A 16,866-nucleotide genomic window follows, 5' to 3' on the forward strand; every position below is an offset into this window, starting at 1 on the left:
AATTCTGAGACCAATAAACGCCATGAACAGATCTAGACAATTGCGAAATCCGAAGGTAAAATATAAATTCATTTTTTACCAGGCGTCGTCGCTTAAGCAAACCACGACGACGACGGCAACGAGAATGCCACCAAACAAAAGGTTTAATGAGCAAAACAATGGCTGTGCATGCACGTTTTTAATCTTTGTACATTTCTTTGCCGTCCTCTGCAAGACAAGAGGGACCTTACGCAAAACACGACGGCAACGGCAACGAGAACGTCACCAAACAAAAGGTTTAAAGAGGAGAACAATGGCTGTGCACGTGCATTATAATTCTTGGTACATTTCTTTGCCGTCCTCGGCAAAACATAAACGTGAAATGACCAAATTCTGCGTTGTCTGGAGAACGTGAACCACGACGGCTAATTTTTCGTATTCCTATTTGGAACTGAACGCATCCGTAGCATATTCAGCAGGGGCAAGTTTTAATACCGATAAATACACTGAATAGATCTAAATAAATTAGAAATTCCAAAGTAAAATAGAAACACATTTTTTACTAGGCGTCGTCCTTGCCGTCGCCGTCGTATATGCGTAAGGTCCCTAAGAACGCGAACTGACCAAGTTCTGCGTCGTCTGAGGAACGGCAACGACGACGGCTAATTTTTCGTATTTCTATTTGGAATTGAACACTGTCATTGCATAGTTAGCCTGAGCACGTTTTTGAAGCCATTGGCGTAATACACAGATCTAGACAATTGCAAATTTCGCTGGTAAAATAGAAATTCATTATTTACTAGGCGTTGTCGTAAGCGTCGCCGTCGTCGACCTTGCTTAGGCTCCCTGATGCTTAAGTTCTCTATCGTCTATCATGACATACATTTATACGGCATAATTTACATATCATAACTAGTCGGCTATGAGTGGTCAACAGGAAGTAAATAAAGTAAATATTATTAAAGGTGCAATAGTTTACAATAGCCCATTAATTTAGGTCGGGCTGCACTCTGTACAAAGCACTTTCTCAACAAATTCGTTTGCAACGATATTTTTGTTACACCTGATCGACTTCCGATGATGAAAAAGCTATCTAAATTGTCTAAATTAATTCATGCACAGTATCTGCATAATTGTGTCACCGTACAGTATCTGTATCTATAATGTTCTTCTATTGGTTCCGTTGTATGTCGTCGCTACAATGCGAGATTTTTACATGCCCTCACATCAAATTCTGTTAGACATACAAAGGTTTCCCAACGTTACCTGGCAGCTCTCTCCTCCACACCTCCGCAGAGGTTCGAACGTTCGTTATAGAAATCCGCAGTGCGAGGTGAGTGCAGGCGCAAAGTAGAATGGAGCGATCGATGAGCTTCGAAGCTAACGCGCTTTCCGCTGTAGCCCTTCAAATAGCCCCGCACCCGCACTCAAATCGCTCAGTGGATTCTCTTAACCTAAGAAAAAAACCTTTGAGCATCTGCGCAGGAGAGAGGCCTGGCACTGTTAGTCCGTTCTATTAGCACAGACCGATTTTCGAGTGCCCGCCTGCGCCATCGGGTAAAAACAAGTGTCAGCTCACGGACTCTGAGGCGGTGCTGATGCTGGCGCACTCTGCAACCAAGGATACGGTTGCCCTGGAGGCGGATACTGCGGAACTGTTTCTTTTCCAGGGTAGGGTGGTGGAGGTTCTGATGGATATGGGTATGCTGGCGGCGGAGAAGATGGGTTAGTTGGAGCTGGAACATAACCCACTGGAGGGGGTGGGTAGGGATTTGCTGCTGGTTGTTGAATAGGATTGGAAGGGGGATGTTGAATCACTCCTGATTGTGTGGTATGGGATGCTGAAGTCGTGCCAGTCATTGGCATTCCAACACCAGCTGCTCTACTGGGCGTCTTCTTGCTCTTTGCAACACACACGGAACAGCATACAAGCCCAATAAAGACCACCACACCGACAGCAACGCCTATTATCAATGCCCAAGAAGCTAAAGTAGAAATGAGCATAGATCGAACTAAATTAGTACAGGTAATCGTGCGACTGCGACTGCGATTAAGGATTCACCCTGCCAGTGATATTTTCCAAATTTTCTCGAAACTGCACGAGCCTTTAAAATATCACAACTGTAAATCCTCAAATGCTCCAGCTTTTATGCTATTACCGACCACTATCCATTACGTAAATGATTGTATTGCAGTGCGGTGCAGTGCAAAGTAAAAATGTACGATAAATTGGATTGGTCTCAGACAGTTACGAGGCGATGTAGTAATTTTCTGAGTCATATAAAAATATGGTTAAGATATTAGCGGTTTTGCTTTACGTGAGAAACATTCTGAGTCTCATTAACCAGCTTTGAGACAACACGGTACGTTTTTAATAATATAATAAAACATGAACAGGCAAGATCAAACGGAGTCATAATCATAGTTTAAAAGAGGGAATGTTTATGAAGCTTGACAAAGTTCTTTGTTTCATGAAACCAGACTTTGGCCTGTAGGAAACCATATTTTTGCCCAAAGCTTGGACCAACTATGGGAAATTGAATACTCATTTTAACGAAATGCTTTTGAAGAAAATCTCAACTTCAAGCGTTGTCCTTGCTTCAAAAATCTCCAAAAAGAATCTATTATTTCCACCTATTAAATGGCTCAGTGATCTACCTGAAATTTTAGTTCAACAGTGCATACAATGAGTCCCTATTTCTGAGTGACTGTGCTCTCTCTCTGGAAATATTAGATCTGGAATCACAGATCTCTCTTTTTGTTCAGTTGTTTGCTTGATTGTTTGTTTGACTGAGGAATTAATAAGTAGAAACGTTTTGGTTACATAATTCATGCATAGTGTATGAGCGCAAAACCAAAGATTGTACACGGTCGTGGACCTTCCAACATGAATATTGTCATCTTTGTTTGCTCCTTTGACGTTTGCCGGGCTTCATAACCATTCCCCATTATTAACTATGGTATAATCAACCAGGATTGCTCCGTTGCACTTCTTGGTCGATTGGCGACATCGTTCACCTCTCTTCTGAATAACTATTGCTGAAAATTGAAGGTGTGATTATAAAAGGACCTTTTAGATCAAAAGACCTCTTGGAATATGAATATCGAAAAATCACAGATAATAATCAACTAATTCAACTTACTGGGTTTATCCTCTGCCGTGAACGTGGCCTTAAATCCTTTGTAAATTGAATAAGTCAAGTGATCTGCTCTAAAACGCACCCACATGTAGCGGCCACTAGAGCGAATGTCCTCTGGTTTTGTGTAACCACAGAATTTTCCTTTACTATTACTATAACTGGACTTCCCATCTAGAATCTCCACATAATCTGCTGTACAACTGGATCCAAAGCTTGGCTTCAGTTCAAATCTGTCAAACCTGAGTTTCACAATCTTTCCTTCTGGTACAGTGATGAGCCAATCACAGCTCGAACCTGGGGGGTAATACCTGGGGTCCTGTGGACTTTGTAGAGTTCCGTATGAGCCACTTAAAGTCAGGTTGTTATTGTAGATGTTTCCAGTGAAACACATCTCCTTAGAAGAGGGAGCTATGGAGAAAAGTACAAATTATACAAGTTCAGTTCAGACAAAAACTATTGACTCTAAAGATGACTTGCACTCAGGTTGTGGAAGAATATCAGTCACCAACAACAGTGAATTTCAGAACTGACCTCACCCGGACGATCACACTACACCAACCAGTTCATTAATTCCTAAGTTAAACTACCCATTGGGCTAATTATGCATCTGTCACACTCAACATAATAATGGAAAGGAAAATGTAAATTGGTCACACAATCTTGAATATGTCACACAAACGTAATGCAACACAGGTGCAACAAATCAATAGAAAACTACCAATTCTTTGGTGTTTCTTTCTGCCATTGTCTTGCCCTTGGAATAAACAAATCACTGACAGAGTCTCATCTGCCGAAAATATGGCTCTGTCAATTCCAAACCCACCCCTGCCCCCCAGGGCATTTGATGGGCATTTGACATGCATTTTGAAATGCCTGTCAAACGCCCAGGAAGTTGGGGGCGCATGGGCAGGCTAGAACTGACAGAGCCATAATCTCATCAATAGTACTTACGAAGTTCTACAGCTTCAAAATGGGCTTTGAAGCCTTTGCCCCCTTGCCAACTCATATTGTTCTGGGAGTTGGAATAAAACTTCACCCACATATACCCTCCGGTGGAGTAAACATCAGAAGGAGTGAAGATATTATATCCACAATAAATAGCGAGTTCTTTACTCTCTGAACCCTGTCCATCGTGAATCTGCACATAGTCTATCTCGCTTGTTAGTCGTTTACAACTGGAAAAAACTGTTCCAAAATCAAAGTCTTCAAATTTCAGTTTCACTCTTTTTCTGGCAGGTACAGAGATGATCCAAATGCAAGTGGCATCATCTGGGTAAGGAACAGGGTAGTCAGGGGTAAAGAATGTACCAGAAGACCCTCTGAGCCAGTGGACCTTACTACTCCCATCTGATTGATGACATATCCCAGACGCTTCCTCTGAAACAAATGAAAACAAAATCATTTGCCACTGATACAGTAAAGAGTTAGCGTGCAGTGTTAATTCAAAATGTCAAGCTGGTTAATTAAATCATAAAACTAGTATTGAGTCAAAGTTTGAACCTATTGTTGACTCTTTTGATTTGCAGTCCCAGGCTCATAGTAGAAGTGATAGTTTTTAGTATTATTTAAAGCCATGAAATAAGGAGTCAGGTTGCCCATTCTTCCAAGTCAGTGGCTCATGACAAGTGCCCTCATGCTCGGTTAGTGAGAGCTTTAAAATGCTAGCCTCTATGTTTAAATTATATATCAGGTATTTTAAATACCATAATTATGTCACTGACCACTTCTAAAATATGCAGCTGTTGCACTGGCTGACTGCAAAGTCAGATTGATTGTTTTTAATAGTTAATTTCTGAAATTAGCAGCTGAAGGTACCTGGTTGAAGATATGAGAAATAGTGTAAGAAAAAGAGTATTGCATAAGAATTCTGCATTACATCAGTACAGTATGATAATTGTTACCTTGTAATGCAAAAGACACTGATAAGGGGCTCATAATAAACTCATAAATCACACCCTCAGCTGTTTCTTAATGGAGCCTTAAATGCAATGCTAGAGGGCTTATTTTTGAAAACTGCCAACATTATAGCTAGAATTTTACAACAGAATACCCACTGGAAGTTCGGCTGGGGCCAGATCTTAATGAAAGCACTGTATCAGCTAGTATGCAGAGGCCAATGTTAAAGCCGTAGCTTTAGCATCCATGACACAATTGACTATTGAGTCACTATTATAATTTAGATATTAAGAAAAAGAGGTTGCCATGGAATCCTTGCAAAGATGGACCCAAGACTCAAGTGCATGAAAATGTATGATATAAACGAGGCAGATTAAGAGAAATGAGTGCATCAAGTCAAATTCCACAGCCCCACAACCATGCATCCCCCCCACCCCCCACCCCCACCCCCCATCTCCAAAAGGAAAAAAAACAAAGAAAAAAACAAAGAAGAAGGAGGAAGAGGAGGAGAAATGTGTCTTCTGTTCAGATCAGGGAAACCAACCATGAATTGACATGGAAGCTTCAGTTTTCTTGTGCTTGCCACAATTTGAGAGATTTTACTACACGCTCTCTTCGTTCAACACCACTGTAATATGAACACCTAGTAGGCTTTTGGTGTTTTGGTGTCAGCATTAGAGACTGACAGACACATTCACAAGGTTTTAAGAAATTAAACAGTTGTAGTGAATAAACTGTAAATGTACCTTCTTCAACAGCTGAAAAACTGAAGCTAAAGCCTTTGCTGGTGGCAAAGCTGTCTGTGTGGAACTTGACATACAGGTATGGGCCAGTGGAATAAATAACTTCTGGATGGGTTGTACCACAGTATGATCCAAGAAAGCTTGAGACAGCACTCGTACCATCATAAAATTTTAGCACATCACCAACACATGAACTTTCCAACTGGAAGTCATTGAATGTCACTTTCACTATATAGCCACGAAATAATAGGCTATCGTCTACCATAATTAATAACCAACATTCCAGGTTATTGCCATAATCTGTTGGATAGTTGGGGCTTGTAATAGTTGTGTTGTAGAGTCCAGAAGCTAGAACTGTGCCTCCAAAAAATCCACAATCTAAAAGTAAGAGAAAGCTAGGTATTAATAAACACTATCTGTATATATAATTGTGGCCAATTTTATCACTGGTTTCAGCCTGGGGTTTAACCCTACTACATGATTACAGGGTTAAATTAATAACAAAGGCTGACAAATGATAAAAATCTGACACTAACAGAGAAGACAAGATCCTTGTTTGAAAATCCAAGACCGGCAGTAGCAATAAACAATTTTATACTGTGAGATGCAAGAAATACCCTAGACTACAAGTAGTCCCTCTTTCACTTAGTCTTTCGTGGCCGTAAGTGAATTGTGAGAAAAAAATGAGCTTAGGATTTTGCACGACCATTTCTTGCAGTTTTCTTTTGCATCATGCACAACAGACTAAGCAAAAGAGGGACTACTTGTAGTCTAGAAACACCCAGAAATGTGACACATTTCAAAAGCCTCTGATATGCTGAGATGAGATTGGATCAAAAGTTTCCAAGATCCACCACTTTCTAGACACTGTTTCCTACCGGCCTAATACACAGTCCTTGCATGGAATCTTAACCTATGGGTAAGGAAAAATCAGGACTTGTAAGGATGGTGTTCAAAGGATAGCAGAACAAGAATTGACTGGAATTGTCTGGAAGAAAAATGCAAATCACAGGAATGTACTTCCTAAGATTCTCCTCCCCACCAAATTAAAGAAAGCCTTCTTCTTTTGAATAATTGCGATAGGCATAGTTCGCCAAGGAATTTACCTCGAGGGAAGTCATGTCCATATTAAATTAATGCCAAATCTATTTTTATTAACACCAAAACCTCTAACTTACAATTACTGCAATAACTGCAGCCTACACATTTTAACACGGTGACCATAATTATATTAATATGCATATCCCATCTCAACAGCTAACTATTTTTAAATAATTATCTTTTATGAAGAATAAATTAAAATTTACTCTTCACAGAAGATAGATCATCTAAAAACTACTTACTAAAGTTCTGTGCAAATGAAGTTCTTGCTATCCAGGAAGCCAGCACTAGACCTGTAATCCAAGAATTATGCATCCATTCAGTAAATGATTCAGTACTTCTGGTGATAACCTGTGTTTCTGTAGCTTAACTTACAGGTCCAGGGCAGGAAAAAAACCCAGGTCCAATTGCCCAGGGCAAGTTAATTTCGTTCTCGCACAAGTGAAAATGAAAGTTTGGTGGTCCAGTGGACAAGTAAAGAGCCAAAGGAGCAAAGTGAATCAAACAAACGGTCAAGACTGAATAGCTGAGTTCAAAATTAGAATATGGGAAGAGAAAGAGACAGTTTCATTCTGACAACCTTCCTAGATTGAAGGGCTATTTCCCTGAGTTAAACACAGCGACAAGCATGATTGTATGTACTGCATTTACTGTACTTACACAAAAAGCTGATATATCAAGTGGTCTTTTCAAAGGCTGTGGCCAAGATGGAAAGTTTTGGAAACACACTTTGGAATCTCACAATATAAGCAAAAAACATTATTGCATGTGAAAAAGCCTGGGAAAAGGACAATATCAACGAAAGGCCACGGGCATAATGAAAGGCTCATGGCCTTTCAATTAATTATTAATGAAAGGCCACAGGCATAATGAAAGGCCTGCAGCCTTTCAATTATTGTCCTGATTACAAAGCTGTACCCATTCAGAAGTCTCTGAATTTAACAAATGGTAAACGCCATAGCGTGTACTATTGAGTTATAGATGCACGCGGGAGGTTGCTAAGCACGAAAGAAGCGTAAGAGTCGCACGAGACGATCACCTCGTGCGACTCTAGCTTCTTGAGTGCTTAGCAAACCTCCCAAGTGCATCCATAACTCAATAGTGCACGCTATGGTGTTTACCATTTGTTTTATAACATAACATTGAGACATTGGAACAACAGAAGTCCTTTTATTGAGCTACTCACAAAAAAATGTTCGTGTAGTCTTACATGACAAGAGAAAACAAGCACGCGAAAATTCATTCATGACAACCGACTGCACACCAGTAACTCGATAAAGTTTCATCTTCACACAACTGCGAAGACAGTTTCGCATTTCTGGGAGAAGGACGCCGGCCATTACTTTGGAAACAATGTCTGTCAAAAGATTTGCTTTGTAAACATTGGCACACACGTCAGCAGCGTACACCCATGGGCAAATAGTAGACGCTAAATTAACCAATCAGAGCGCGCGCTTTGCTTTAGTTATGTTATAACGTGCAATGGAGAAACTTTCTAAAAAAACAAGGACCAATTAAGAGTTCTTATCACCAAATACAGCTTACTTTGTCGCACAGGAAGAACCTGCTTTTGCTAGATTTTGTGCACTCTGCAATTTACAGGTCTGGGAAAACGGGGTAGATGTTGGGAATATGTACAGGAATGGGAAGGGCTGTAAGGCATCATAGCTACCTTAAGTTAGAAACAGAAAAGAACAAAGCCGGTGTCTAAAAAAGTCAATTTATATCCATACTGGCAGATGGATTAAGTGATGCCAGTACAGAACAAAAAACTGTGTTTATGCCACATTAATTTTTTGAAAAGAAGGGAAACCTGTGACTAAATTTGTAGACCTTGCTCCACTTAACAAGGGAGATGCCCAAGGAGTAACTGATGCAATCACCCAGGGTGCTCGTGAAAAACATGACTCGGGCCAACCTGACTTGAAGCAAAAACTTCTTGGTTGCAATTTTGATGGAGCATCAGTAATGATGGACTGAAAAACAGGAGTTGCAAAGAGTATATCTGAGATGGTTGAACACAGCATTGTTACCATTCATTGTATATAGACCCACAATTTGGAACTTGCAGTACATAGCTGATGCTGTCAAGACTGTGCCATATTTGCAGAAATTTCAGGACACCATTTACCAAGTGTTTAAATTTTATCATTATTCACCAAAGGAAAGAAGGGAGTTGAGAGATGTGGGTGATATCATACAAGATAATACAGCTCACTTTGGTGGAGTAAGTTAGCACAACTCGATGGCTCAATGGCTTGCAAGCAAACATAGAGCCTTGCCTGCCTAGGAGAAAACCTTACCAGTAGCTATTAGTAATTTGGAACATGTTGCTACAGGAAGAGGTGAAGATGCTGCAAATGCTAAAGGAATTCTCAAAGTTTTCAAGACAGAAATTTTTTTCAAGATGCTTTGTTTCATACTTGATGTCACAAAGACATCAGATCTCAGTGTGTAATTTCAAAGTGATCAACTCCCTATAGGAGAATCTTTGTTTACAATATTTGCCTCATTACCATAAGCGATACAGTTTCTGATGGAGCTACAAAGAGATTAATACTGAATATTGAAAGGGCACAGCATGATTAGCTGTCCCAAGGAATTTGAGTGCGATGTGTTAAATACTGTTTGTGTGACGAGGGTTTAAAAGCTCAAAATTTTATAAAGAATGTATGAGCTCATTAGCGCTTTTGCCACACAGAAATTTTGATGTTTTTGAAACCCAATTTCTCCTCGAATATTACACCCAAAGAGCCAGAAATTTCACTACTTACTAAGTTTCACAAGCTCTTTAAGTTTTTCTAGTAAAATCGTGTCTAGCATGATGCCTTCTATGCGCAAAGTCGTATGTTAATTAGGAAAAATGTAAACAATGACGTCAGCAAAGATTCGCCTACTACAGATGTTAGAAGAAAGATTGAAGCAACTCTTGCTAATCCTGAAGTTCTCAAATCAAGGCTTGCACCACAAACACTCAGTCCAAAACTGCCGCAAACACATTATCAAGTCAAGTTTGGAGCTAACTTCAATCCCGTTACGGGCATCTTGAAATGTACTTTTGTCAAGATTTTGTCAAAGGATTTGTAATTACTTGTAGGAAAAGTGCAAATTTGTGAAACTCCCAATCAATGTTTATCAGTACACACTAATTGACTTTGCATACATAGTCGGTTGGCAATAACAAAGCGAAAAGACAAATTTTTCTGCGGTTGTGAATTGTCGATCATGACTTGCAGTGTGGTAGGCTCGACTGGCAACCTGCACTTTGAAATCCAATATATTGTAGCTGTGCTAATTGTAGCTAGACTCCCAATTGTATTGCTAGATAATACAGTTCTTTCACTTAAAAGTCTTGTCCATTTTTGATAAAATATAAAGCATAAATACCCCAAATATGTTTTCACAGCACTTGAAACCCAGTCAAACATCTCTTGCATGTTTTGAGCCATGTCCTTCGATGACGTCACAAGAAGCCCAACTCAGATCCCACTATGCTCGGTTGTGGAGCAAGAAATTACAACTTTAAATGCCTGTAGAATCGTGGGGATTTTATCAATCAAGATAATTTTTTCACTGAAGTAATAGGGAAAACTGGTAGATTTCATTAAAGGAAAAAACATTTCGGGCGTTAGTTGCACTGCAAGAAGGCAAGCTTTGAAAACTTGGGCCAACAGAGAATTTATATGAAACCTTCTCATGTTCCAATAGTAAGCTACTACTGAGTAGCTTGAGAAAAGAATTGAAGTCTTAAGTCGTGGGCCAATTGTCCATTTTGAGGTCTTTGATCCCAGAAGGTAATGCCCCAAAATCAAACTGAAAGAGCAATCTATAGAGACCAGGAAATTTCAGGTCTACTTGAATTCTCTTCTTCAGTTCTTTCCCAAGACGAGAGGATAGCTGCTCAGTCTCAATGACAACCGTCAACCCAAGAGTTTCTGCCATGTACACAGGACAGAAAAACCTGTACATATATGTATGTAATTTTGCTAGCTGTCTTCAAAGCCTGAAGGCCTTATTAAAGCTCCATCCTGCTTTTGGTTGAGATTATGCCATATAGTTTTATTTCATTCTTTGTGGTAGTACTTTTAGAGCAGAGGCAAACACACAAAGCAATAGAAATTATAAAACAGAACTGGTGCCACAGTTGTTGTACTTTGCTGTTAGTATTTTAACAGAATTTTTGCCTGCCAGGTTACATTGTTAATAAAACATTGATTGATGCTTTTAGCTGTACATCATCGAGTTATGTTTCACTTGAAAGCTTTGGAGAGCACTCGAAACTTTGCTTTCCCCTGCACCTCAAGAAACTCTTACGCTTCTTTTCTGCTCTCCAAACGTCCGCAATGTATCACAATAATAACTCGATGATACGATTAAACACCTGACGTCATCGATATTTTTGCTACAGGTAAAGATTATGTACATGCACGCAAGAAACGAAACAACACTGAAATAAGACGATATCACCATCTAACTGTAAAGTTACCACACACTTTAAAGTTTTTCATAAGCTTAGCTTACAAGAAAGAACATTTTCCTCATAACTTCAGCTTATTCAGAGGTATGCAAATTTTAGCCGTCATTTCTACGACGATCTGTCTGCGAGTTCGTTTACACAGATACAATACTACATGAAAGACTTGTTATGGTTGAGATAAACATAGCCCGAGTATTAGACCGTACTAATACCCACTGAAATGACTTTTTTAGGCAATTTTTCATTCCCTTTCACTTGTTTACGAGTGCTGTGAAAATTATTAGTCAGACAATGCAAAGTTTGGACGGTGTTTCAATTCGCGACCGAATCTATTAGCTGAAATGATTGCAGCTGGCAAACAAGTCACACTGCATCGTTTAGAAAAGTAAAATATATTAATCAATAAGCCTTGAAAGTAAAAAGAGTCAATCAACTTACCTAAGATGTTCAAGCCTGCTGTACGTGCCATTATAAAATTGGTAAATCGACGAAAATCACAACCAAGCGGAACAAGTTCAGCTGTGCTCATTAGCATGTTCTGTTCTAGGCGTTCCAATGCAAAATAGGTTTAAAAACATGGGTAGTCTGGGGAGAGAATCCCAGACCATTCTCGCGGATTCTCGCGGGAGTTACGCAACGCTCTAGAAAGAAACGAATCTCCTTTATCACTGTGAATATAGACCATGAAGTTAGTGACTTGAAAGATCAGAAATCATCAAGACGAAAAGCGACTTGCCATTCTACCTCTTTTGCCCTGACGGCTAAGACGGATGTGATGTGATACTATTTTAGCCTAAAACCGAAGCTCCCATAAAATACTAATTATCCACGAAAGGGCCGTCCCTGTGATCACAAAGAAAACTTCAAAATTCGCCGGGCTGGATTTGAAAAAGACAGTTTTATTGTTTTTAGATGTGATCGGCGAAAACCGACAGAAAAATATTTGTTTACAAGAAGTTGAAAATAACTTACATAAGCATACATACTTTATTTGAAAAAGTCGAGTTCCAGGCAGCACCTGATGTGGACCTTAACACTGACTTCGACGAAGTAACTAAAGTGTTGTTGCTCAGAGATTAGCGAAATCAAAACAGTGAAGTTTATAAAATGTCTCACAACGTGGATTCAATTCAGGAAGACTTTACAACTCCTCTGGAAGATAAGCTTATCTCGCCGAAGCAACTTGATAACTTTCGAATAACTTTTATAAAATTCGAAAATGCGACGAAAGTTTCTCCAACACATTTAACGTACAAAGAGTCACTTACCACAATATGACAATTAATCTCTTCAGGTTGAATCTTCCAGGCAGAGACTCCCATCAAAAGTTATAGGGACTGAACTGACCTATAATGCTTTCGCCATCATTCTCTATTCCAGGCTCGCTCCACTTCTCGGCGTTGCTCGCATATCCTGGCAAGTTCCGATTCGCTTCGTTCCTCGCTAGCTCCTCCTTGCTCGAGCCCTCCCTCTCTCTGCTTCAAGGCATTGTTCGGTATTATTTCGTCTACTTTCCTTAGCCCTGACTCGCTCTACCTCACGGCTTTGTTCAGTACTGTTTTCGCCTCCTTTCTCGATCCTCTTGGCTATTTCTTTGCCTATTAATTCTTGCTCTCTGCGGTTCTCAACCTTTCACGTTCAGTTCAGTTAAGCCCTGTCTTGAAAACGTAATTTAAACTCCTCGATCGTTTGTTGACAAAACAACAGAAAGGATTTTCCTTTCCTTAGATGGAAAACTTATGTTTTCCGGGAACAATCTTTTTGCTGAAAAAACGTTCCTCTAAGAGGCCAGGTTCTAGCGCCTTTTAGGAACCACGCCCATGCATCGGCGATCCGACGACGTTGTAAATGGGTAGAAAAAGCAAGCGCGCATTGAAATGACTATAAATTATGCCGGCATAATTTCGAGCATAACACTATGGTGCGAGCATCGAGCACAATGCCGGCATAATAGTCATGTTTAGGAGCATAAAAGTTGATAAAATTATCCTGCTAATAAAAACAACAAAATAATGTGTTTAAAAAAATGCCAATTGTGGGCTTTGTGGCTGCTTTATGCACTTATTTGGCTTTGTTGGGGGGCTCGCTACCTTACATTATGCCTGGCTCCCCAGGCAGTTCTCACTAATCATGAACCGAACCGAAGAGACTGCTGTCATTTAGCTCTTGTTGCTCCGTATTAGAGCATTCTTATTTCAAAGACATTGTGGTCATTTAAAAGAAGGACATTAAATAATATGTTAGCCCCTATTTTGTCTCTTTTTCGCAAAATTCACCCAGCATCTTTGAGCATAATGCTAGGGCACAAGCATAATTTCAAGCAATGCTATGATTTTAGGAGGGACGCTCGACATGGAGGAGAATATGATGCACAAGATAGGTATGATAGAGAAACGACATAAAATGCAATGCTTTCTTTATACTTTATTACCTACAGCAGGACAACCTCTCTATCTCTAATTTGCGATCATGCGGTCATGGATACAGGTTACGCTCGGCTCGAATTCCGTAACTCCCCGCTATCTCGGGCTCAACTTATTTTCTTTCGATCGGGGGAGCTGAGCGTGGGCTCCTTTCTCGAACAGCGGCCGGTAATCCCACCCACTCGTGTACCCTCGGTGATACTTTGTCAGTCAGTTTCTTTTGGCTTTTTCAAACCCCCGACATCTCGAACCTATATTTTTCGTTTCCCTTTTCGAGATAGCGGGATCATCATTGACTTTACAGCGGAAACTGTTTAACAATTAAATTTCGACTCGTTCACTCAATAACTCTACGATTTCTCAAGACTGAACTATCAAACCACTTTCATCCAGCTTTGTTTAGTGCTCCCGTTAGCAACATCACTAAAAACGCCTAAACGCTTGTATCCTGACAAGAAAGGGGAGTTACTGAAATAAAATAGCTGTCAAAAAATGATACAGCATTTATTTCTTCTTTTTAGCACCCTTTAAAAAGAAGTATTCCAACACGCTTCAGATTTACAGAGGTAGCATGTAACATGTCTTGGGGACTGGGGGGGGGGGGGGGGGGAAGAGATTCCCAAATGAAAAGGTCGGGGATGCTTGATGCTCAAACCCCTATAGGAGACCGATCTGGGCGTGATTCGAGTATTATTTGACCCCTAAAAGATACCACAACGGAATAGATAGGCTCGATTACAGGCCACTGTTCCAAAAAGGATCCCGCGCTAGTAGACTAGACTCCAGAGACCGGCGGAAATCGAGCCTAAAACAGAAATAAGAGCGGTTTCTATCATTTTTTTTTTCCGGTGCACCCTGAAAGATACTTTGACAGATAAAAATAGTTTTGTGTTGTCATGAACACCCCAAGTGAGGCCAGAATCGTTGATTTATACCCCCAAAGGAGACGACGAGCATCCCCGACCTTTTTATAAGGGTATCCCCCTCCGGGGGGGGCAAAACCATGCAAGTGATAACGTCAGTCTGATAACTAAGAACCTTGGGTGTGAGATTTGCTTCAGATGAGGTTTCACGGCACCATTACACTTCGATTCTATACTTAGCAAACCCAAATTAACTACGCATATATTGAAGAAATGAAGTTTATGATTGAAACTAATTGAAAGGTCGCTTATAATTGAAATCACGGCGACTGAAACAAAATATATTAATAAATTACTTTTAAAATACTCGATTGCTTTTATATTAAAAAGAAATGATTTCATCCTTCTATAATTTATCTGTATTTGTAGTCGTATAATACATATATGCTTGATTTCCGCCACTAGAAGCTAAATAGACCTTGATAGCCCGTACCAGCTTTCACGACTTAAGTATTGAGTTAACATGCAGTAACCTCTAACTAACCGAGCGCGAGAACCCTTCTGGGAAATATTGGCTCTAGGTCGCGGTAATACAGACCGAGCCCGGCGAGGTCCGTACAAAAGCAACTCAACCTATATTCTCCAGTACGGCTTCAGCAAGCTAGCTTAGTAAGTAGTTTATTATATGGCAATCGGGCAATGCTTGCTTCGAATTTGTTGGCTTTCGAAAACAGAAAATACACGGCTTTATGGTCGTTTCCATGGAAATGGTCCGTCTGGCAAAATCCCGACCACCAAAGAACCAATCAAAATGCCGGATTTATCTCAAGACTACCTTGCCATGCAATAATAGGTAAGTAAATTTAGAAAATACATTCACAACATCGAGAATAAAATATGCTTACAATAAAACTAAAATTAAAGTTTATTATAAACTTATATCCGTGTTGATAAATGTTCCTCGATTTGGTGCATGTTTCAGGTAAACGTCGTGGTAATTTACACGCCCTCACATGAAATTCTCTACAGCATACGAAGGTTTCCCAAAGAACCCCTGTAAAATCTGGCAGAATTTCGAATGTTCATACATCATTAGACCGAAAACATGCTACATGCAGTTTACGAACCTCACAAGTTCATTATTAGTGCTCTATGTACGTAGCCGTGATTGCCCTGGAGGTGAGTACGGCGGAGCTGTTTCCTCTCCAGGGTAGGGTGGTGGTGGTTCTGATGGTAATGTGTATGGTGGTGCCGGGAGTGATGGGTAGGGATTTGCTGCTGCTTGTTGAGTAGGATGGGGAGGGGGGTGTTGTATCACTCCTAGTTGTGTGGTACGAGAAGCCAAAGCTGTGGTGGTCGACAGTGCTCTGCTGGGCGTCTTCGTTCGCTTTATGATCACCACGACACAGAGAGCAAGTGCAATAAAACATACCACAATGGCAACAATGGCAGTAACGATCACAGTCCAAGATCCTGAAAACAATCATAACAAACAACTAGGTGAGCATCAAACTTGCCTCATACGTAGATACTCTAAGCTCATCGGTGGGACGGAGGAGGGGGTACCAAAAGCGTTTTATACGGTGAAGCTTCACCCCAAGTCGGGAGGCGTAACCCTTTAGCAATTTATATACCATTTTTGACGGAAACGTGCCCCCCTTTTTTTTTTACTTAGAAATTGTATTCTACTGTAAAATCTGTAAATGACGGCTGAACTTGTGTGTTTTTCCAATGAATAAGCTCTAAAAAAAATCAACGTTGTAGCGACAGCGACATATGACTTCATGCAGAAAAACGACAGCGACATTTGCTTCTGCTGGTTAGGCGGCATCGGTACATGAAAGGGCATGGCATGGCGACACGGCTACCCCCTTGGAAGGCCTCTTTACATACCTAGGTGTCCAGGTGTATTTTGTTTTAGGATACACAAGGCCATCCCTTCTTGGCAAGAGTTGACTTTTTGCCAAGCGAAAATACATTTTACAAATTACTAGTCTTCTTCCCTTCACCAGCCTTTAATCTACCGTCCCCTCTCCCGACACATCCCACTCCTAAGCCTCCCCCCTTCTTTTACTCTCATGGGCAAAACCCTGCCTTTCTACTACACCATGGTCAACCAACATTAAGGGGGAAATCCTCTAAAAGGTTTACGGCCGTACGAATGACTGGCTGATTAAACAAACCAGGGATTTTTGTTCAATCCAGTGTTAATAAAGCTGTTTGCATTGCATTCAGTCGTGAAAA

At 40.4% G+C, this 16,866-nt stretch overlaps 1 protein-coding gene across 1 annotated transcript; it reads right to left on the reverse strand.

The window, feature by feature from the left end:
- Positions 1–572: 572 nt before the first annotated feature.
- On the reverse strand, positions 573–15,765 carry LOC145497751 (tolloid-like protein 1). Its single transcript, XM_081477598.1, has 6 exons — positions 11,775–15,765; positions 7,102–7,152; positions 5,762–6,136; positions 4,071–4,496; positions 3,123–3,527; positions 573–1,964 (listed from the first exon to the last, which is right to left on the reverse strand). Exons 1-6 carry the CDS (start codon positions 11,869–11,871, stop codon positions 1,555–1,557), a joined length of 1,764 nt encoding a protein of 587 aa, XP_081333724.1. The 5' UTR covers positions 11,872–15,765; the 3' UTR covers positions 573–1,554.
- Positions 15,766–16,866: the final 1,101 nt, after the last annotated feature.

Source organism: Orbicella franksi, chromosome 9, assembly GCF_964199315.1.
Source record: "Orbicella franksi chromosome 9, jaOrbFran1.1, whole genome shotgun sequence".
NCBI lineage: Eukaryota > Metazoa > Cnidaria > Anthozoa > Scleractinia > Merulinidae > Orbicella > Orbicella franksi.